Below are 22,911 nucleotides of genomic sequence, written 5' to 3' on the forward strand. Positions count from 1 at the left end.
GTTTCATGCTGATCTCATAACTTCATGCCATGTGTCTTCCTGCTATACTTATTGGATGCAGTAAAGCAAAGCAAAACCAACAAACCCCCAAACAAAGTCTAGAAAAGTATGGCAAGACAAATTGATGTAGAGCTTTGAGGGAAGAAATACAATAGCACATTTCTAAGGATATATTATTAAGAAGAAGAAGAAGAAGAAGAAGAAGAAGAAGAAGAAGAAGAAGAAGAAAACACACAATATAACACAAAATACCTTGTTACTTATAGATATTTCTTATTTAACATGTTAAGCCCGCGCATGTCAACAGATTTCATCAGCAAGTGATGTTGTGTTGTCACTAATGTTCCAAAATACCAAATCAACATGCAGAGATACAATACAGGTGGCCTTCGTAACTGCAGTTTCATATATCCATGAGTGGATCTTAAACACCTAGTTTCATTATCTTCAGGTAAAAAATAGGCAAGATTTGCCTATCCGCAGGTTTGAGTGGCTGGAAATGACTTGGAAGTGACTTCTGATGTCATTTCTGGCCACCATTTTCCAGCAGAGAGCCATTTTGTGGCTCTTAAAAAAAGTTTTTTGTCAAATATTCAACCATTTGCGGGGTTTGGGAGGGTATTGCTTGGAGAGCTGGAGACCTGGAAAATAAGGTACTCTCCTTTTCTTCTCTTATTTATCCCCCCCTTGCTTTTTTGTCCCCTCCCCCCATTGCTAGGAGCCTAAACCCCAATTCCCATTGACTCAAGGTTACACTATCAGCGGTTTCCATATTCGCACCTATAGGCGAGAAATGAACCCCCATGAATAATGAGGGTCACCTGTACTATTTAAGTACAAATAACTCATTTTCTGGTTTTTTAAAGTAGAATTCCATTTTTTTAAATGCAATTTGAAATTTAGACAGAAGTGTTATACAGAAGGAAATTAATGAGAAAATTCCAAAGCACACATATTTCACTGTATATGTTCTTACTTAAAGCTGAATTAATAGTAGTAACACTTTTAAAGAACCTAGCAGAACAGGAAATATTTGAAAAGAAAACCAAAAGCATTTTATTTGTACTTAACTAGAATTGTATCTGTACACATTTATTAGGAATTTTTGAACATTAGTGATGAAAAAACATTAGCTGTGACATCACTGGCACAGACCCCATCAATGTTCTAACTAGTAACCTTGAGCATTTTTAATGAATTGAAATAAAGCTGCAGCAGGCTAGTGTGGTAACCCCCAAAATTTGGTATGAAGAGTTACCCAGTTGCTTTATTCTTCTCTATGTACGTACTCAATGTAGTTCAGATGGGCATCTGCCCAGTAGAGCTTGTCGTTGGTGTAATCTAGGGTGAGTCCATTAGGCCACTCTAACTTGGCAGAGATAATCACCGTCTTATTCTTGCCATCCATTCCCACACGTCCAATATATGCTTTCTCTGCCCAGTCTGTCCAGAAGACCTGTCTATTTTAATAAACACAGCATACATCAATCTATATAATGGGTACATTTATTTCATTAACCTCCAGATCAGAAAAGCAGCTATAAGTGACTTCATATTTCTCCACAATATGCAGACGGCATGAATAAACTTTGGCCTATCATGCACAGTTTATGCATCACATTACCAAGGGATATATACTGAGAATTAGACCTAGGCTAGTTGGATGCTACACACAATGGCTGTCATGCTGACTAATGAAGTGTCCATGCTTCAAGCAGCTGTGGGGATGCAGTGAGAGCCAGCCTGCTGCTCTGTTGCCTTCTGAATTATGAACACAACTGTGAAGGAGCGCTAGAGCGCTAATATTCTGGGGCGCTTTCCCACACTCTGGAAACACTCTATAGAAGAAGAAGCATGTCTCTGCCTTAAGTGACATGTTTCTGCTTTTACAGAGTGCTTCCAGAGCATGGGAGAGCACCCAGAAATATTTGTGCTTGAGTGCAATTGTGCTCATAACGTCAGTGCACAGGCCTCACTGCATACCTGCAGCAGCTTGAAGTGTGGACACTTCATTAATCAGAACGCCGCCCATTGTGTATAGCACCAAATTAACTTACATTTAATTTGCACAGTAGCTGAAGATCACAGTGGCCTCACCTGTTATTTGCTATCAATTAACCCTTCCATATCCCTATACTCCCTTCTTCAAGCCCTCTTGTCTCACTTCACCTGTATTGTTTTGGTCTCTTTTCTTGATGCACTGCTAAATCAGTGGCAGCATCAATAGTGGAAAAGCGATAGATAGGTTTGATCTTTAGGCAAGAACATTAAAGGCATTCCGGTTCTGTGTTCATGTTGAGAGGTTTTTGCAGTTTTAAAAACCCTTACTATTCACTATTCTAAAAAATGTTATGGTGACTTAGAGCTTCCAGTAACAGAAAATAATGTAAAACAATTGCATTAAAAGGAAACAATTATTGAAATATCTTACCCATATTTGGGATGAACAACAATAGCTCTAGGGTACTGAAAACAGTAGGTGTTGTTGGAATCCAAACACCGATCAACTAGTTTTTTCCTAAATCGACCATCAAGCTCAGCAACATAGAGGCAATCCTTGTAGGCATCTACCCAATACAGTTTTCTGAAACATTTGACAAGGTGCATGTTACAGTAAACTCCTCCTTAATGTATCTACTTTATGGTAATGGTTATTTGTTTATATTTAGTGGTGACTGAAGGAAGAGGCGATGTCAAGAGGGTGAAAAGAAGGAAATGAGGGGAAGACACTAGAAGATAAGGTGTAAATAAACAAAACAAGATCATACTAGAAAAGTAAGTGAAAAAATATACTTTTTAAAGTATATTAAACTTCCTCCCCCCACCCCTTACTGTTCTGTTATGATCATCAGAGGAGCCTGGACCTAAAGGCCTTTGAAGGGGGCCCCCTCCTGCTGCAAGTTAAGCACCATCCCCCTACACACACACACACACACACACACACACACACACACACACACACACCATGACACAAGCAGTATTTTTAACACATGGGTTCTTGAGGGCACAAACAGCAACTGAACTCACAAAAATGTAAGAAAATAAAACAGGTATACTTATGCAAATATGCATTAGCAAAACATTTCAACATGCAACTTAACATATTCCCATCCGACATATTTCTTTCCCCACTCCCACCTTCTGTTTTTAAAACAGAGGTCATGCTTGGCCACCCGGTGCACGTGGGCCATCAGAATGGTGACCACATCACCCGGGACAGAGTAAAGAGGATTTGGGGGGGTCTCAGGGGGTGTGGAGGCCCTGGACTTCGGCCCAGAAGTCCAGGGGTAAGAGCACCTCTGAAAGATCATACTTGTATAGTTTATTCCGATCTTGTTTTTAAAAGAAGATGGGAGAAAGTAGTAAGCAAATGAATGTTAGAACAAACAGAATTCCACAGACATGGTACAGCAAGGGGGAAATGGCAAAAGTGAGCAGAGAAATGGGTGGTTGTTCACTTTAGTCACTACTGGAAAAACCAGCTGACATCTTTTCTCTCCCTGATGCTCCCGGCAGATGGTGCCGAACAAGAACAATCTGTGAAAGGCTTAAGCAGCTTTTGGTAATTATCACTACAGAGTGAATAGTGGTCTGAAGGGTAGAGTAGATGAGGATCCATTCATATTAGATTTATATGCATTCTTTGTTAAAGCTTACTGCTGTATAAAACTTAACTTTGCCCCTCACAAAAGTTTTGGACAATAATTTTACGACATATGCACTTCTTTTGGTATCACAAGTAGACATACCAAACCCGACTGTATAAGTGAGTGGGGCAAGCACCTGTTTCATAGACACACCATTACCCAAACTCTAGTTTGGTCCTCAGGTATCTCCTGCAAATCACAGAATATATATTTTGTTTGTGATGTGCTTGCTTTCCTAATCTGCAGAATATTCTGCCACTGAGTAGGCAATGGGCACAGGATCAATGTGGAGCAAAGCACTAGGGAGCATAGTGTATAGGGGTAGAAGTATGGATGGAGGTCCTTGGGGAAGAGACCATCAAATATGTCATTCATGGAAGCCATTGCCCTTGCCACTTGGCATTCTAGTCCAAGGCTCTCTGGCTTCTAAGCCTTCACTTGACATTGTACATTTTCAGGCCCTTCTCCACAACATGGACTATAAGTTTGCTTAGTGACTAAGAGTGTGAGCAAGAAAATCCCTGCTTCAAATCTCCCCTCAGCCACAAATTCACCAGGTGGCCTTAGTTAAGCCACTATTCTCTTGTATGTTGCCTCTCTTCCTAAATGTGTAAAGAGATAGCACTGCCTTACTTAGTCAAGTTGCTTTAAAACTATTGAGACTATGCATGTGATGCACAGAAGATGTGTACAACCTTGCCTTTATTCATGATTGGCCATTAAAGTCAGCTTACTTGAGTTTTGGAGGATGTGAGTTGAAACATTGACCTCTTATCATTACCCTTCAGCAATAACTGGTCAAGATTACAAATAAAGAAGCTTACCTGCCAACCCAGTCCACAGCGATACCTTCCCCATTGGGCACACCATCACTAATGACTGCTTCCTTGTTAGTCCCATTGAAAAACATTCTTTCAATGACCCTCCTGCCCACATCAATCCAGTATAGCCTCTTTTCCACCCTGTCAAAGTCCAGCGCCACCACATTACTGAGTCCTTGCAAAATAAGAGAATATGACCGACCATCTGTAGTGAGGTTTCTTAGGTAATAGCGGTTGCTAAAGATAAGGTAGGGTGAGATGTTACTATTTTGCCGGCAGCTCTTCCCATCAGGCTCACGGATATAGCCTGGTGCGCACTTACAGATGTAGGAGCCCACAGTATTCTCACAAATCTGGCTACACACTGACGGTGTTTCACCACACTCATCAATGTCATCACAAGTCCTTTTATTGGACATGAGCCTGTATCCAGGACGACAAGAACAATAGAAGCTGGTCTGGGTGTCTGTGCAGTCATGGTCACAGCCACTGATTGAAGAGTCATTACATTCATTGATGCCTACAGTCAGAACACAAAACAAAACATACGACTCAACTTGTCAGTCTTCATGGGAAATCAAACTATTCACTCAAAAGGGCTAGAAACAGGTCACACGGGCACCATCTTCTGTTTGTACATAAAACATTCATTCTACAAAGGGCACAAATGAAAACCTGAAATGAAAATAATGAAACTTATCAAAGCTATAATGACAGGCTCCAAAATGGTTCAAGTGATAACCTTTTGTTGGATCAACTGTGTTTGGTAAAAGTAGCAAGAGTCCAAGTTGCACAGAACTCATATACCTCTTGAAATAGTCAATGGGTTATCGGCCTGCCTTTGGGAACAACCTCACCAGTCACTCATACATTTGAAATAGGTGTTAATGGTACGGGAGATACCTCAGACCTTAAATTAAAACTGGTTGAGTCAGAAAGGTACTATACATACCACATCCTTTCTCATCACTATTATCAAGGCAATCATCTATCCGGTTGCAAAGTTTGACTATCTCAATGCAGTTTCCATTGTCACACTGAAAATAATGTGGGGCACAAGTTGCTTCTGGTGTAACACAGAGATGCTCCAACTCATCTGACTCATCACCACAGTCATTGTCTCCATCACAGATGTAGGCTTTTGATATGCAGCGGCCATTTTGACAGGTAAACTGGTGTTGTGGGCAGGGCTGATAGATGCAACCTCTCTCATCACTGCTGTCACCACAGTCATTGCGCCTGTCACACCTGGGGAAAAAAGCCACTTTTAGAACATTTTTTTTAAAAATGGTAACTGCTGGCCATAAGTAATAACCAGAATATGCACACACCATTGGAAAATGCACAAATACCATTTGAAGCTCATGTTTCTTCAGACACCATTTATTTTGTTGCAGTGGCTGTATCTTAAAATTTGTTGTATTTAGTATTTGTTGGAAGAGGGATTCCCTGAAATAGGACTGAAAGGCAGGGTATAGGTATTATGAATGAATGAATAAAATAAAAATAAAATAAAAAGAGACTGACTACTGTATAATGGCCTATCATCAAAATCCTTGTAGTCATGATTGGTCTTTATTCAAATGAAGTCACAATGCATTCTTCAATTTATGTCCCACTAAAGAAGCTCCCCAGCAAAAGGGCTGCATGCAAAAAATAAGATTTTGGTTGCACTGCAGTTATCTGAAGACACTGGGTTGCATACAGAGAAATGTGAATGAAAATCTGCTGAATGCAATTGAGCTTTCCTGTTTTCCCCTCCTCCTGCAGCCCTCCCACCTCACCAAAAAGACACTCCTAAGGGTCAGGTACTCTCTTGAATGATGCTAGATGTAGTACTGAGGGGGACTACAGCAGAAGGGGGAAATAAGCAGAAATGTGTGTCAGTGGGGGAGGGGCTACCTTGCACAACTGGAAGTATTTTTGGTTCATGTAAAGAACCCTCTGGATTCAGCCAGAAATCCATGTGGATGCAGCCACATGAAACCAGCCCACTGCAGTGCATGGAGGAGCTTGAGAGCTTCAGTTGGGTTGGTCAGGATAGTTCAGAATAGCAAGCAAGTGACAGAGTAAGACCCCTGAGACTCTTGCTGAAGTTCAGCCCACAGAAATTCCTCCCTGTATTTCTCTGTCTCCTGCCAAGCTCTCTTCCCTGCTGTGTAGCGGGCTACCACTTGTCTCTACATTTTGCTTCTACCTCCTTGAAACCTGGGAGCATTACCCTCATGTCACAACAGTCCAGTTCCAGTATTTTTCCATAGCAACAATAAGTGTTATGAAAAGAGAGAGGGAGAAGGAGGGAAGGAGGGATGGAGGGAGGGAGGAAAGGAAAGGAAAGGAAAGGAAAGGAAAGGAAGTTCATTGAGACAATTTTTTATTAAATATGTCAACCCTGGGGTTGAGAGCTCATGTCCTACCCACAGAATCTAGGCTGAGTTGGAACTTGAGCCAAGACTGATAATGAACACTCTGGTTGCTGGGCTATACCAGCTCTAGATGTGAGGTTTCCTTCACTGAAATGTTCCATTGGGCTGTGGTTGTGTTTAAACAAACCTGTAGGTGTTGCGGATGCACAGTCCATTACTACATGTGAATTCATTGTCCATGCATGGCCTTCTTGTGCAGTTCTGATGCTCATCATAAGCGTCACTGCAGTCAGCATCCCCATCACAGACCCAGGCCCTAGGGATGCACCTTCTTAGTGAGGGCTCATTGTTCACACATGTGAACTCAGATGGTGAGCAGCTGCGATTTGCTGGAACAAAGCACAGTATCTTAGCAGCTTGTTATGTATGACGGTTCAGTTTTGTCATGTCGTATGCCTAGCCTACCATCCCACTCTCAACACTTACTTGGCCACTTGTAGTCTCTTGTATCAAATAGATAAATCCCCAAGAAAGAAGTCTAGGGATGGAATAAAACTGAAACAAAAAAACCCCCAATACTCCAATACTAAAACAATACTAAGTAGGCACCTACCACAATTGTGTCTTTGATCTTCATCACTCATATCGCCACAGTCATTATCACCATCACAGATCCATGTTGCTGGGATACATCTGCCATCGTCACATCTGAACTGGTCACTTGAACAGCTCCTCACCGGGGGAACTTAAAGAAGAACAGGACTGATCGTTTACCAACCATTCAGTATGCCAGGTAGTACTTTAAAGGTCAGTTTCTACAAACACTCCTGCAAGTAACTTTCTTTTCTAACAATAATTATCATGCAAAGGGTTAACACACATTCCTGCCTTTGGCAAATATACAGATTTTGTTGTGTCATTCTCAGGCCTTTGTCCTAACCATGACTTTCTCAGTGTAATATGTACCCAAGCTTGTGACTTGGTATTTTCAGGCCACGGAGGGCCTTGTAGGAGCACTCCTGCGCCATAAAAGTAGAACTGTGGGATCCAAGTCCTAAGAAAAATATTTTTTGGAATCCATTTACTGGCATGAACTATGAAATCAATGCTCAGATTTAGATCGCTTCTGACTTAAGAAGGAAACACTCTTGAACTTTTGTCCTGCTCTACATGCATCTTCAACTCCATACTTTTGTCAAAGCACACTTGTATGCTTTACCTTAGAATCTGGAGTCTCAATATAAGTCAGGAGTTGTGATGTAATATTTGAGTTTTGATTTCATAGTCAGTCACCATTTCTTCAACTTATCAATACATCTTCAAAGAGGTGATTGTACACAATGTTTTTTCTCCTAGGTTGGACTCATTTCTTGTTGAGAAAACCAGTCCCTTATTTACATTTTGGAGCAGATTTACCGAAGAATGAAAGACCATTTTGCTTGTTGGCCAAATGTTCTTATTCTGCATTGTTCAATGACAGTGGTTGCCAATGTGTACAACTGCAATTTTGAGGCCTGATGTCTTGTTATAAGATAATTGTAAAATGCTGTCCTTCAGTCACCACCAACTCCCTAACATTCATGTTTTAAAATAAGAAAATTTAAATCTCTCATTTCCATTTCTAAGGTCCAATCTTATGGGAACTGCGACAATTACGTGCTTTGAAAATCACACGTGCATTACAGGAGAAATAAGAAGAAGAAACTTTATTTGTTAACCGCCCCATAACAAATTGTCCTCTGGGCAGCTCATAACACATTAAAACATCCAACAGACACACATAAAACACATCACATTACAAGACACACGCACAACAAAACAATTAAAACATTTGTGGGTTTTTTTAAAAAAAATTAAATCAATTGATTTTTTATTTTAAATTTTATTTTGATTAAAAATCAAAAAATGATTGTTGTTGAAACAACCTCTTATGGCAAAAGCGGTGATTTCCCATTGGTCTATCCTATAAATGGCCAACTAGTGGCAGTTCCCATAAATGGCACAGGCAGCAGGACTTTGTAGCATGCTAGCCTGGAACATGATCATATGAAGAACTGGCTATAGCAGAGTCGGGCCTGTACGCTGCCTGCCTGTCCCATGCTACCCTGCCCCTCCTCCCCATTCAGTAAACAAAAGGTAAAACTACCTTGATGTGCAGATAGGCTGCATATGCGCCACTGTACACACTAGAACGGAACTACCTCATATTTTAGATTGGATTTGTGATGCACTTCCCCAAAAGATTGCCCACCACTAGCTTATCCATTCATTACACACATTCACTTCTTTCAGTCAGGTTATGTTTCTTCATATCATTCTGTTTTTCTCACTTACCACAAGAGGCAGGCTCATCTGAGCCATCAGCACAGTCTATTGCTTGATCACAGTACCAGTGAGCAGGAATGCAACGTCCAGATGAGCAACGAAACTCGGTATTGGTGCAGGTCAGTGAGACTGGAAGAGTGAGGGGGGGAACTGTTTTTCTCTGTACTTTTTCTTAGGCTTCCAAATTCTTTGAAAGCTGCATTTGAGCCCACAATGATGATGTAATATTTAACATGTATATTGTGCTTCTGAGTATTCAAATTGCTTCACATACATTACCTTAGCAATGTTTTCCACAACCTTGTGATAGTGGGCATCTCCATATCTTCTCTCCATATTGGAGAGAAGGAAGGGGCCTAGGCTGTTACAGAGTGGCTTGTCTGAGGGCTAGAGAGCTAACAGCAGAGGAGAGATGTGACCTAGCCTCTAGCATATTACAATCTCTGCACAAATGGTAAAATCATGGCAATGATAGCAAAAATATTTCTAGAGGGGGGAAAGAGAGAAGCAGTGTGCTCAGTGGGACAGAGTTCTGGATTTGGAGCCAGGAGACTTCCAATCCAAGTTCCACCATAGACATATCATCAAACTTTGGAAAAGATACTCTTTGGAAAAGAGGGCTCCTTCATGCACACAACCAACAGCATGAGAACTACCGCCCACACATCAGAGAACTGTGAATAAGTATTATGACCATGTGGATGGGGCCCAATGCACAGATCTTTCCTATGGAAGCTGCATCCCACTGGGAGAGGGGGTACTAAGCAGATGAGACATCCACACAATTCCCCCATGTGTGATTGCATGATGCACATGCATGCCTGTGAACCACACGGAAGCAGCTCCTATGAGCCTCTGGCCATATGTGTGCAGAGAGTCTTAAGCATAATCCTATGCACATTTACTCAGAAGTAAGTCCCACTCTGTTTTATGGGATCTCACGAGACTGCAAGCCTTGTTTCCTCCATCTGGAAAACTGACATAAGCATAACTAGGTATCTCACAGCAATATTTCAAGCATGACTGTGAAAAAAGAAAGGCATCCTTCATACTCCAAAATGACAGCTTTTTAGATAAGTTCATCACATTTTCTCCCCCCCTGCCCCCCCCCCAATAAATTGTGCCTTTTGCAACACAAGACTGAAAGGGGGAAACAAAGAATAGAAGCTACAAGAATGTTTGGCATTTGACCAAAACCAAGAATCAGGAGCATGAAGCGGAGGAAGGTAATTGGGGGCACCATTAGCTTACCACAGTGAGTGGGGCTCTCATCACTCATGTCACCACAGTCATTATCTCCATCACACAGATAAGTTCGTGGAATGCATATGTTGGTGCTCTGACATTTTGTATAACCAGATTGACAGGTACGTTCAGCTTTAAAAGGAAAAAATAAAAGAAGAGGAGAGGAAAGTTTAGATTTGTTTTTCCTCCCTTAAAGTGTGTAATACCTTGTGAAAAATATGTAATTGCAAACAGCATCATTTCTTGGAACTAAAATTGTTCTGGGATGACATTTCAAAAGGTACATTTATGAATCATGGAATCACGCCTTGTGCATCTCCTGCAGGAATAGGCTAATGTATTCATCTGGAGGAAGATAATTCAGTAGTCTATCTACTATTTAATCCTTTGTTCTTCTTAAATGCACACTCCATAAAATAGTACAGGTAACTATTTTGTCCACTGAAATATGCTTGTTATATACATTTGATATACAAGCTATTTAGTCCTGCTTCTCACATTTTTCTTCTGCTTTCTGTGACCATTTAGGACCATCATCCAAAATGTGATAGAAAGCACATTTCAAAACAGACACATCTATGAAAACCATCATGCGGATTTCTGTGTGCAAGTTGCCAGAGTAGGTGCTGTGCCTCATACACAAGAAACAGAAACACATGGCTTATGTAACTATGATAGTGAAACAATGCATGAAGGAACATTAGATGTCAACCTGTAACATCTTTTTTAAAATAATAAGTTTTAAAAAATAATATATTACTTCTATCTACTTCTATATATCTTCTATCTACTTCTAATTCTATGTATTTTCAAAGTACAGATTTAAAGGCAGCCAAATGAATAGTAAAGGCTTGTCAATTTCCCCTGCTAAACATGCATCTGCTCTTCTGAGCATGCTCTGTCTTCTCTAAAAACCTTTGTCTCTTGATTCATAAAACCCGTTTGTTATAGCCAGCTGCTCTACAGAAATGTGATGGAACCACCAAGCAACCATTCCATGTTGACCAGGCATCCTGAAAGAATCCAGTTAAACATTGGGAAATGCCTTGTGCTGACCATTGGTTCAACAAGTTCCACATCGTCTGCATCGACTGACTGCACCTCTACAGGATTCCACAGGGGACTTTCCTGTCCTTATCCAGAAATGTCAGGGATTGAACCTGAGACTTTCTTCATACAAAGGATGTGATCTTCCAATAAGCTACAGCACCATGTCCAGTTCATCATTTAGGGCAATTATGTACAACTTGTGACCCATCAAACCAAACACAGCCCACTGGGTGTGTATTTTGGACTGCCAGGTACTTGACAATCCCCCTGTTTTTATAGTCTTCAGCAGGCAGTAACAAATGAAAATGTACAGAGCATGTAGCTGGCCACCATACAGGACTGGCAATCTCTCAGCAATCAGCTTCGTGGGCCATAAGTTGTACAGGTCTGATTTAGTGAGAAAGCTGCTAGAAGGGGCTGGGTTTTGAACATGAAAAGCACTTTATATGCCAGTATTCACCCACTCCATGGATTTTTTATTTCCAAGATTGTACTACTGCAATCCTAGCAGCATCTGTTTGGCAAATCAAAGAGCATAATCTGTCTTCTGATTATTCCACTTCAGTCCAGTAGAATTACTACCAGCAAGTATGTGTGAGGAACTGTACTGATGCAGCTCTCTCTGCTGGTCACAATAAAGACATAGTGTCAGAAAAGGAGTATAGAGGGCAAAGGGAGGCCCACTCTCTACTTTCATCCCACTCATTCTGATAATGGCAATCCTATACAAAAATATACAAAGCACCTGGGCCCCAAAATATAGGCAGGGCCATTGCCAGCATACTGATTACTGCTCCATCAGCACTCAGACCAAGACCAGATAACACAGTCCTATGCATTTCATTATTGGTCCAAAAAGCCACAGGTCTAGGTACACCATGGTTAGTACACAACTGGTACCTTAGTACACTCCATGGAAGAAGTGTCAGCATTCCAGGGAACTTTAATAAATCCATAAACTGTAGTTGTTATAAAATATACAGTAAAGATGTGCTATATAATTCATTGACTGAAACACAGTGGCTGACATCCTAACTAATGAAGCAGACGTGCACGAGAGGAGAGCTTCCAGAGTATCGCAGTGCAAATTGCGGAGGGTTGGGGACAATTTGCGCCAACCCCTGCTTCCTCTGAAAATGCACTGGCCATTAAAAAATATGTCCCTCGGGGCTCTGCAGCCTACAGAGTCATGTTTTTGAGTGACACAGAATGTTTCTGGAGAAAGCAGGGATTGAAGAAAATCATCCCATCTTCCCATGTGCTCTCAGTAGCACAGGCATATCTTCCTGGTACGGGTCCACTTCATTACTTCAGATGTCAGCTAGCATTCTTAACTTTATATTTAAATTGAAGCCAGTGGTACAGTAGATATCATATGTACTTTTCCATCTCCAACAGATGATTGTAAAGCTTGTATAACTAATCAAAATGATTGTACATTCAACATACTGAATTTAAAAAATATCAAATAGTTTTTTGTCAAGTGATTTGCTCCCTTCTACTGATTCTTTACAAGCAAAAAATGTTTCCTCTTCTGTGGCCTAAAGAATCAGTATCCTAAAAGGACAAGACAGAGTTGTAATCAACTTACGGCAATTTCTCTCATCTGAAGTGCCATTATCATAACAGTTGTTTACACCATTGCAGACGTATTCAAGAGATATACACCTTCCATTATTGCAAGTAAATTCTGTGTGGGAGTCACAAGTTCGGAACAAGCAGCCCACCTCATCACTGTTGTCTCCACAGTCATTGTAGTGATCACAGCGATAAGGGTAGGGTACACACCGCCCATTGCCACAGGTGAAAGCTGTTGGCTGACAGGTATGAAAAGCTGGAGGAGATAAAGGTGATAAAGAAATGTCATTGACTGAAGAGAATCTCAAGGCCTTGACAAATACATCAAAGACACACACCGCAACTATGGTAATGTTGGTTTTACCTGCCAGGGCAAACACGGCCGCAAAACGGACTGCATGTAAAGTAAAAGACACAGCTTGAAACAGTCAAACAGAAGACACAGTGTCACTTTTGTTTCTATAGGGAAGATAATTCCCAGAGATTCAAATCCCTTATAAATCCCTACAAATCCCTCCTTGCCCTTTGTTAAAATGTAATGGATGACAGAAGTTCAAAGAGAAAGGCGTAGGTTGGGATGCAGTAACTAAAACATTATAGCCATAGAGCTACAAAACAGTGTTGTCCTTAAAAAGGCAATGGAGCTATTCGGTTTGCTTTATGGGCCCTATCTATTCTAACTGTAAATGAATGTGAAAAGAAAGTAAGGGATGATCAAGCCCTCTGGCGCACCCTCCGCTGCCCCAATGGAGCTTGCAGCTGGATGTCCAGGTCCCCTCTGCCCTGTCAGCAGTCCTTTAGTGCACAAAGAGCTGAGCTTACAGGACTGCTGCTGGCACCCATCAGCATGTCCAGGGGAGTGGCTGAACAGAATCCTGAACTTGCAACATAATTCTAAATCATATATAAAAATAGAAATACAAGATTATAGGAATACTCTAGTTGTTAATGGATTCATGAAGAATGGTTTACACTCCCAAAAATTTGGTTTCATATCACACACCAGTCTTACAGTTTTCACCATCTAAATGCTGAATATGAGCAAATATTATCTTGTTTTTCCAGCAACCATGTTTAAATCTACCCTGTATGATTAACTAACTAACTAACAAGGGGTGTAAGCATCAACATCTTTACCATCTCCCCACTGCTAATCCCAGGGGGAATTTTAACCCCGCTATGTTCATCACAGGAATATATTTTTACACCCCACCGCTACCCCCCATGTTTTTACACTGTAAAAGAAAACATTGCTGGCCGGTGATGGGGGCAGGAGTATAACAATTTTTGTTATAGTGTTAGGTAAAGGTGATTTGGTCGAAAAATTAGTATGCAGTGTTTCAGTAAATCAGTATGGAGCAGATTATATCTTTAAATAACCCCAGTTTTGTACACAGGCTGGTCTCATAATATCCAAGCAATACAGCCAATGGGTTTCTGGCCAGGTATCAATTATTCCCTTCTCAACATGTTTTCCCCCAAATCAACAGCAACTGGGCAGAAGCTACTCATTTAGTTATAGAAGTGCTTACCACACACACTTTCCAGTTCATCACTGCCATCTCCGCAGTCATTATCGTTGTCACACTTCCAGCGCTCTGAGATGCACCGTCCATTAAGACAGGTGAAGAGGCCTCCTCCACACCTGGTGCCATTGTCCACAATACAATGCTTGTTATTATTGGCTAAATACCAGTGTCCTTCAGAAGGACATTGACACTCTGCACCAGTTGGGCCTAAATTTAATTACAACAAACACCAACAAAATATTAACAGGTCAACATCTCTGCATAAAACTCTCTTAAAATGTTCACTTTAGCCTTCACTGATGTTTACTAAAAATAATAATGGAGCCTTGCTTCTCAGTCTTGTTTTTTGATAAGGGCTTCAATTCTTGAAAATAGGACACTGACATGTACTTTAAAGTACTTCAAATGAACTCTACTTGTCAGGGCTATTGCAGAATCCACTTTTCTGCAATTATATTTTATATCTGAATATACGATATGATGAATTTGATAATTCTGGTGGTGAGAATGGGGTTTGTGATCAAATATTTCCACTGAACATGGTGGCTGTGCCAATGAGGTTTTCAGTTCTGCTTAGCAATTTGGCATCAGTGCAAATCATCACTGACTTCAAATCAGACATGTATGAGATGACAATTTTGAAAAAACAAATCAACACATATCCTGAAATTAGAACACATTTACAAGCTACAGCTTTTGCTGATGTTATGTTTATAAGGTTTTTGTACCAAACTATTTTGTCAGTAGTGTGGTGACAATTAGGGAATTTTTAAATAAAGAAAATAACGTTGGATATATTTTGGAGATAATCACTAGGATTTTTAATGTCACTGACACTGACATCCTGACATATGCTTAAAAGATATGATGCAATTGTGTGCGCGCACACACACACCACGTGCAACACAGCTACACAATTATTCCCTACCCGGCCTTGCTTCTTAGTCTCTCTAAATTGAGACTGGTACACACACTAAGATCTATGCCCAATCATGGCAGGAGCAGCACATCATGACTTGAATCATCTGTGTGGAAGCTGCTGTGACTGCACCCGTCATGGTGAAAGTCAGACGAGCACCAGGTAATGAAGTATCTCAGACCTGACACGATTGGGGTTCACCAAAGCTCAGCTATCAAAGTGTGTGTGTGTGTGTGTAGTATAATTTGTGAATCATGCTCTGAATTTCTAGTGCAATTAAATACTATTACACTATGATTAGCACACACAAAAATTCCACTTGTGTACAGGAGTTTGTGAATCATGTCATAAGTTTCTAGGGCAGCTATTTTAAAGTGATCCAAACCAAAATTCTACTAATGTTGAAGAGTGTAAAATAACCTATCAGATATTTTGTTGAAATCCCGTATTCTGCCACTACATAATTGTCACTGAAATCATTATTCCCCAGTGTCATATAGTTTACCTGGTACACAGATATGACTGCAACCACCATTAAACTGGTTACAAGGATTGGTGCACTGCTGCTGTTTGCTCTTGGCCCAGACATGAATATCCATCGGTCTGTATGGCAGGCCTGAGACCATAACAATCTGATCTGACCCATCGTATTTGTTGGCTCGGTAAATACTTCGAGTGTTCCAGTCTGTCCAGTAAATGTGTTGATCAAACACAGTCATTGCAAATGGATACAGAGCTGTGCTAATAACGACCTCACGATTAGCACCCGTAAGGGAGCTGCGTTCAATCTTCTGTCTAAAACAAGTAGATAACATCAGAATTTGAAAACAAACTATACGCCTCCAGCATTTCATATACTTAAGTACCAATACCACCACACAGGGAAAATGTTGAGACACACATTAAAACTCACTTCCAATTTCAAGAACCAACTGTAACCAATAGTAATTATATTATTAATATAATTATTATTAATATTTACTCAACATCATAAGCATTTGCACAGAACAGTATGTCCTATTATTATCTAGTTAAAAGATGCCTCTAAATACCAGTTGCAGGGGAGCAACTGCAGGTCAAAAAGCATGCCCTCACCCCTTGCCTGTGGGCTTCTCTCAGGGTGCTCGACTAGAAAGGTCTTGGGTTTGATCCAGCAGACCTGTTCTTATGTGCTTAAAACTGCAATAGAGATTAATGCCCACTTGTATTTATAAACATTTTGCTGGTTTTGTTCCTGCCATTCAGTTCATTTTGCAAATGATGTTATTTTTAAAATATTGATATACTACTTTTCAACCACATCCACACCAACACAAGAGTTCTCAAAACAGTTTACATACCCAAAGCTATGAGAAAATGGTTCCCTGCCCCGAAAGGGCTCACTATCCAAAGGAGACACTGAGAGGGGCACTATGCTGGGCACCATGACAGATATTCATTTAGCTAAATATGAATATCTTTATATTTGCTAAATAGGAGTCACCACTTTAAAGGTCTCTCTTTGTTCAGGTAGTAGAGGCAATAATACAGTAATTAATTGTTTACAAAAACATTTACTTACAAAGCAATTTCAAGCCAGGAGTCGAAATCGACTTGACGGCACACTTTACCTTTAAGCAATTACCTATTATTTAGGTTAGTACCATATGCAGCCATCTGCTAGAAATGGTGAGAAATACTAACAGTAAATTCTGTCGCTCCAACTGCAAGTGAATGATACATACAAATTTGCATCAGCCCAGTAAAGCTGTTCTTCCTCATAATCCAGCGTAAGTCCATTTGGCCATACTAAGTTGGTGCTCACGATGGCTGTCCTGAAGTTTCCTCCAAGCGTTGCTCGTTCTATCTTAGCACTGGAACTCCAGTCAGTCCAGTACATGTACCTATTTACCATACAGTTTAAAAAGGAGTCTTATTAGTAAAACAAGGAGCCAGTAAAGAAATCCACTCTTACATTAAGGCAGTAAGGGGCCCATCAAGTGGCAGAGGAAAGGGTGGAGCCATGCATGCAGAGAGATCGTTAAACGGCTTCTTCTGAACCTTGGGTGGGGGACTGAACCTCTTCTGGGAAAGCCAAGACAATTCTTGAAAGAGGGGGCAAAGTACTGAAGCATTTAATTTCAGGTGAGGAGACTAATGACTTGATCACAAGAGGTAAGTCAAGTGTGTGGACTTACGGACAGCTTGATTGTGCAAAGTTACAACACATGACATTTCCCAAGTTCAGAAGAAACATTACAAGAAGATTTAAACAATTCTTCACATGCAGCCAGTAAAACTTTATGCAACCTGGCCATGTGGTTGAAGTGCCCAAATGGTGGCTCCATCATTTAGCTCTGTACATAAGCATCAACACTTGGTGCCACTTGTGATATTTCTCCCCAACTCACTCTCTCCATTACAATAGGCCAACTACTGAATTACATGGCAGCAACCAGAAAACTACTTTTGTCTCATGACTCAGTTGAAGGAGGATGGTCATGAGCTGAAGGTCACACAAACTGAACCTATGCTTGCTTTGCAAAATAAATACAGCTGTGTATGTATTTAGGATTGAGGGTTCACATTCCCTGAAACAAGTAACACCATTCCTCCCCTCTAATTCCATAGGCAAAATAAACTCCAGGGAACATAAGAAAAAAATGAGATTTCACAGTACAACCTATGCCTGTATAAGTTAAGCAGGAACGAGGTAATCTCGTACAGGATTCTATCCATCTGTATCCAATCCCAGAGAAAGTTCTTAACAATGCTGCTGCCCATGATCAGGGGGCAGGAAGAAATTCACTCTACCCTATTAGAGCAAGTGCAGGCAGCCATTCACTGACCCATGGGAAAAGTGAGGATTCTTCCCTCTAGCTAAAGAACTCTAGAAAGTTCTGAAAGTGCTTTGTGCAGGCACAGAATTCCAAATATGGGACTGCACAGGGACCAGATAGGAAAACTGGGTAATATAAAGACTCCCTTATGAATGCTGGCTAGACAGAGATAGAGGGACAAGATTTAGAAAAACAGGCAATCTTTGCTCCACGACACAAGGTAAGGAGCGTACAATTTACCCTCGACAAGGATCCAAAACAATGGCCCTTGGACGTGGAACTCGGGCCACCACAGAACGATTAGATCCATCCACAGCCATTGAACTGATAGTCTGATTAAGATAGTCACTGTAGTAAAGTCTGTGGTTGATCCAGTCAAAGGCTATGCCATCTGGAGTTCCCAAATCTTAAGAAGGACAGAACAACATGAAAGAGAAAACAAATAAATATCAGCATGGACACACCATGGATCAATCAACATAACATTCTTTTATTCTAGCTACAAATGCCACCAGCTGAAGTTTGTATATTTAACTAACAAGTTGTTCTAGTAAGAACTAATTTGCCTACTTTCCTTTCACTCTCCCTACAACTGGACTAAATTTGGTCCAAATCAGTTAGGTAGTTCACAAGTTATCTCACTTGTGCCTCAAACTTTAAAGCGTCCACCAACTTGAACTGGGAAGGATGACATCATCACAAGCTATGTGGATGAGGTGTCCCTATGCATCCCTACAACTGTACCAAATCTGGTCCAAATGGGTTCCCACTTGCACCTCAAATGTTCATGTGTCCACCATCTTGAATCAGGGTGGATTACATCATTACAAACTACGCCCTTGAGCTGTCGCTATGTGTCTCTACACCTGTAGCAAACTTGGTTCAAATCAATTAGGTGGCTCATAAGTTAGCCCAATCGCACATTTTAACTGTGTTTTGTGTTTTAATCGTTTTAACTTTTTAATTTTAATTGTTAAAATGTTTTAATCTTTTATTGGCTGTTTTTATTGTGTTGTAAACCTCCCAGAGAACTTGCATTTTGGGTGGTATAGAAGTGTATTAAACAAACAAACAAACAAACAAATAGTTCACATCTCTGCCATCTTGAAATGGGGAGGATGACATCCTCACAAACCATGCCGTTCAGGTGTCCCTGTGTGTCACTTACTACAACTGTACCAAATTTGGTTAAAATCAGTTAGGCATTCCACAAGTTAGCCCTCATGCCTCAAATGTTCATGCGTCTGTCATCTTGGATCGGGGTGGATGCCATCATCACAACCTACACCACTGAGGCATCCCTATGTGTCCTACATAGGATAGCTGTAGCAAATTTGGTTCAAATTGGTTAGGGGGGTCACAAGTTAGCCACTTGCCCTCAAATTGGGGTGGATGACATCATCACAAACTATGCTGTTGAGATGTCCCTATGTGTCCCTACAACTGTACCCGATTTGCTTCATATTGGTCCAGGCATTGCGAAATTGATGCCGTGGGGGGTGGGGGGGACACACACATGGATGGATGGACACATGGAATGCTGGGTGATCTCATAAGCCTACTAGGAAAAAAGTAGACTAAAAATGTACCAAACATTATTTACTCCATTACAGGGGACATGGTAAAATGTATTTCTTGCAATGATGACATGAAAGCATGGCTATTCTCACCTTCTCAACTCCTCTCTTAGGTTTCATAGCTTTCAAGTACCTTTGTTTCTGACATATTGCAAATAGAAAACCAAACTGTGGCCTATATAGTACTGTTAGCAATGTCCAAAGCAGAAATCCTAAGCACAGTTACTTACAGAGAAGCATATTTCTCTGAAATCACAGGCATTTACTTACATGCAAATATATTTCTGATAACCTAAAATCATGTTTCATAATATTTACCTGATGCCACTACAGTGGGGTTCCCAGTTCCAGAGTAGATACTAACATAACTGATTCTTCCTGTGCCTGCTGGAGAACTTTGGGTGAAATACATTATGTTGTTCACACTGTCATAGTCAAGAGCTACTGCAGTTCTTAATACAGTCATTGTGCGGAATGGAGGGCTATGATTCTCAGGATCCAGATGAATGCTTCTAAGGGCATTCTCCAAGGCAAAGATCAGGTAGTTGTCCGTTGAAATGAAGCATCTCTTGCCATCGTTGTCTAGCAGTCCAAATGCACACCCACACTTTGGCGTTTGCAGATCAGGGAGTGCAAAACACAGATGAGAACAGCCTCCATTGTTCTCCAAGCACGGATTATTGTTGACATCAACTGGTGACACTGACTGATAATGGCTGTTGTATATGGTAACATCCCTCAGCCAATTGATATTGTCTCTAATAACTGTTGGCTGTTCGGTATTTCTGGGCTCTTTACTGGCTTGGAAGATTTTTTTCAAGTTCCTATCCACCCAAATCATAGAGTTTTCAAAAATAGTAATGCCATATGGGGTTGGGTAACGACTGCCATAGCGGACAATTTCAGGTTCTCCACCATCATGTGGAATTCTCGCAATCATGTCTAAAGAATCATCTACCCAATAAATATAACCATTGCTGTGATCTACTGCTAAACCACGTGGTGTTACAATCCCTTCAGATACCAGCACAGTCCTATTGGTGCAGTCGAGAAATGCACGTTCTATCTTGGGGTTCTGTCCATAGTCTGCCCAAAAGAGGTATCTGTTTTTGGGGTCTACTACAATATGCCTTGGCATATCCACAGTTGTTTTAAGCACCACACGACGCAAAGAAGTGTTTAAACGAAGAACTTCTATAAATGTTTCTGTCAGGAATGCGTTGGTAAAATAGAGATTTCCTGTGTATAAAAACACAAAACAAAACATTGAAACAAATTGTCTATAAAGCTTCAACTTCCAGTACTAAAAGTATGAAAAATATAGAAGAAAGATCCTACAAGTCAGGCCATACATGACATGTTTAGTCATAGTTTATTTTCCTTAGTCCTAGTTAAGTGTTGTATCTGAATATCTAGACCATGGTTAGTAGGAATGTGTGAATAGATTTGAGTACAAATCAATTTGTACCCAAATCTAGCTGATTCGGGTGATTTGGAGACAGAACAAATCACCCCTGTGGTCCATTGGCTAGATTTGGATCCAAATAGAATAGCGCCTGAATAGATTCAAATTGATTTGAGATTCAGATTCCTCCTATTAATTTCCCCAGATTCCCAACTTTCATTAAAAGCTAAGCTCTAGCCCTTGTAGAAGTGGAGTTATGGAGCAAAATGTGTGGTCACTATTTTTCAAGTGTTTGGATTCTTTGGTGTATAATAACTTTTCCTCAATGAATCCCTATGAGGATTCATTACTAGGGATGTGCACGGAACCACGGAGCTGTGGTCTGGCACTGGGGTGGGGGGCTCTTTAAGGGTGGGGGGAACCTCCCCCCGCCCTTAAAGAGCCCCCCACCCCAGTGCCAGACTGCCGGACCGCCCTCATGTCCAGACCGGTCTGGAGGCCTTCAGAATGGCCTCCGGACCAGTCCGTGCACATCACTACTCGTTACACACCTTCATTTCTTCTATTCATTTTGACTGTCTTTGGACAGTGCCAACTGTCAACTGCCATGTGCCAACTACACCCCCCACAACCACCCACAAGGCACTGAGGTACTACTCCCTTTATGTTCTTGGATTTTTTTCAAGTGTTTAGACTCTTTGGTGTTTAATACCCTTCCTCATAATGAATCCCTATGAGGATTCATTACACACCAAAGAGTCTAAACACCTCAAAAATTCCTAAAATATAAACTGAATACCCAGCGGCTTGTGGGTTGGGGGGGTAGTTGGCACATGGGATGCCACTAATTCCTCACTCCCACCTGCAAAGCAGCGGGGTCAAAATGAACAGAAGAAATGAAGGTGTATAACGAATCCTCGTAGGGATTCATTATGAGGAAAAGTTATTAGACAACAAATAATCTAAACACTTCAATATTCCTAAAAAATAAACTGAGTACCCCACTGCCTTGCAGGTGTGTGTGTGGCGGGAGTGTAGCTGGCACATGGCAGTTGACAGTTGGCACTGTCCAATGACAGTCAAAATGAGCACAACAAATGAAGGTGTGCAATGACTCCTCATAGGGATTCCTTATGAGGAAAGCTTATACACCAAAGAATCCAAACACATGAAAAATAGTGACCGCACATTTTGCTCCAGAACTCCACTTCTACAAGGGCTAGAGCTTCGCTTTAAAAAAAAAAAAATTAAAGCTGGGGATCCATGTTAGGCTTAGGATATGGTGACTTCAGATCCCCATTATTTCCTATGGCGGAAATATACAAAATCAATAAAAACTAACAAAATAATTAAAAATAAACCAAGTACCCCACTGCCATGAAATTTGGATGGTAGGTGGCACCCATGGGGAGCTACCCACCACTCAGATTTGGTGCCCCTAGGACCTTCATAAGTGGTCCAAATCAATCCAAATCTGAATAAAATCCAAATCAAATCAGGGGTGATTTGGGGGGACAGATTTGGGCACAAAACAAATCAGGGGTGATTTGATTTGGGCACAAATTGAGTCAAAAATTGATTTGTGCACATCCCAAATGGTTAGAGAAAGGCCACAAACCAGTAAGCAAAA

The 22,911-nt window shown here is 40.9% G+C and overlaps 1 protein-coding gene and 1 long non-coding RNA gene across 3 annotated transcripts in view; one reads left to right on the top strand and one right to left on the bottom strand.

Annotated features, from left to right (window-relative positions):
* LOC128339929 (uncharacterized) overlaps positions 1-9,259 on the top strand; it is a 33,855-nt gene extending 24,596 nt beyond the window's left edge. For both annotated transcript variants that reach the window (XR_008313337.1, XR_008313338.1), the window contains 3 exons: positions 2,670-2,775; positions 7,489-7,641; positions 9,175-9,259. This is a non-coding gene — a long non-coding RNA (uncharacterized LOC128339929). The remainder of the gene's footprint in view (positions 1-2,669; positions 2,776-7,488; positions 7,642-9,174) is intronic.
* LRP2 (LDL receptor related protein 2) overlaps positions 1-22,911 on the bottom strand; it is a 233,622-nt gene that overhangs the window by 69,126 nt on the left and 141,585 nt on the right. The window contains exons 40-53 of the mRNA XM_053284455.1: positions 20,195-21,115; positions 18,540-18,705; positions 17,205-17,363; positions 15,986-16,275; positions 14,565-14,768; positions 13,046-13,288; positions 10,411-10,536; positions 9,169-9,288; positions 7,448-7,579; positions 7,022-7,223; positions 5,421-5,716; positions 4,472-4,988; positions 2,432-2,584; positions 1,290-1,460 (exon numbers count right to left, since the gene is read on the bottom strand). Of these exons, the coding sequence (XP_053140430.1) occupies positions 1,290-1,460; positions 2,432-2,584; positions 4,472-4,988; positions 5,421-5,716; positions 7,022-7,223; positions 7,448-7,579; positions 9,169-9,288; positions 10,411-10,536; positions 13,046-13,288; positions 14,565-14,768; positions 15,986-16,275; positions 17,205-17,363; positions 18,540-18,705; positions 20,195-21,115 (3,700 nt within the window). The remainder of the gene's footprint in view (positions 1-1,289; positions 1,461-2,431; positions 2,585-4,471; positions 4,989-5,420; positions 5,717-7,021; positions 7,224-7,447; positions 7,580-9,168; positions 9,289-10,410; positions 10,537-13,045; positions 13,289-14,564; positions 14,769-15,985; positions 16,276-17,204; positions 17,364-18,539; positions 18,706-20,194; positions 21,116-22,911) is intronic.

This window comes from Hemicordylus capensis, chromosome 1, assembly GCF_027244095.1.
Source record: "Hemicordylus capensis ecotype Gifberg chromosome 1, rHemCap1.1.pri, whole genome shotgun sequence".
NCBI classification, from domain to species: domain Eukaryota; kingdom Metazoa; phylum Chordata; class Lepidosauria; order Squamata; family Cordylidae; genus Hemicordylus; species Hemicordylus capensis.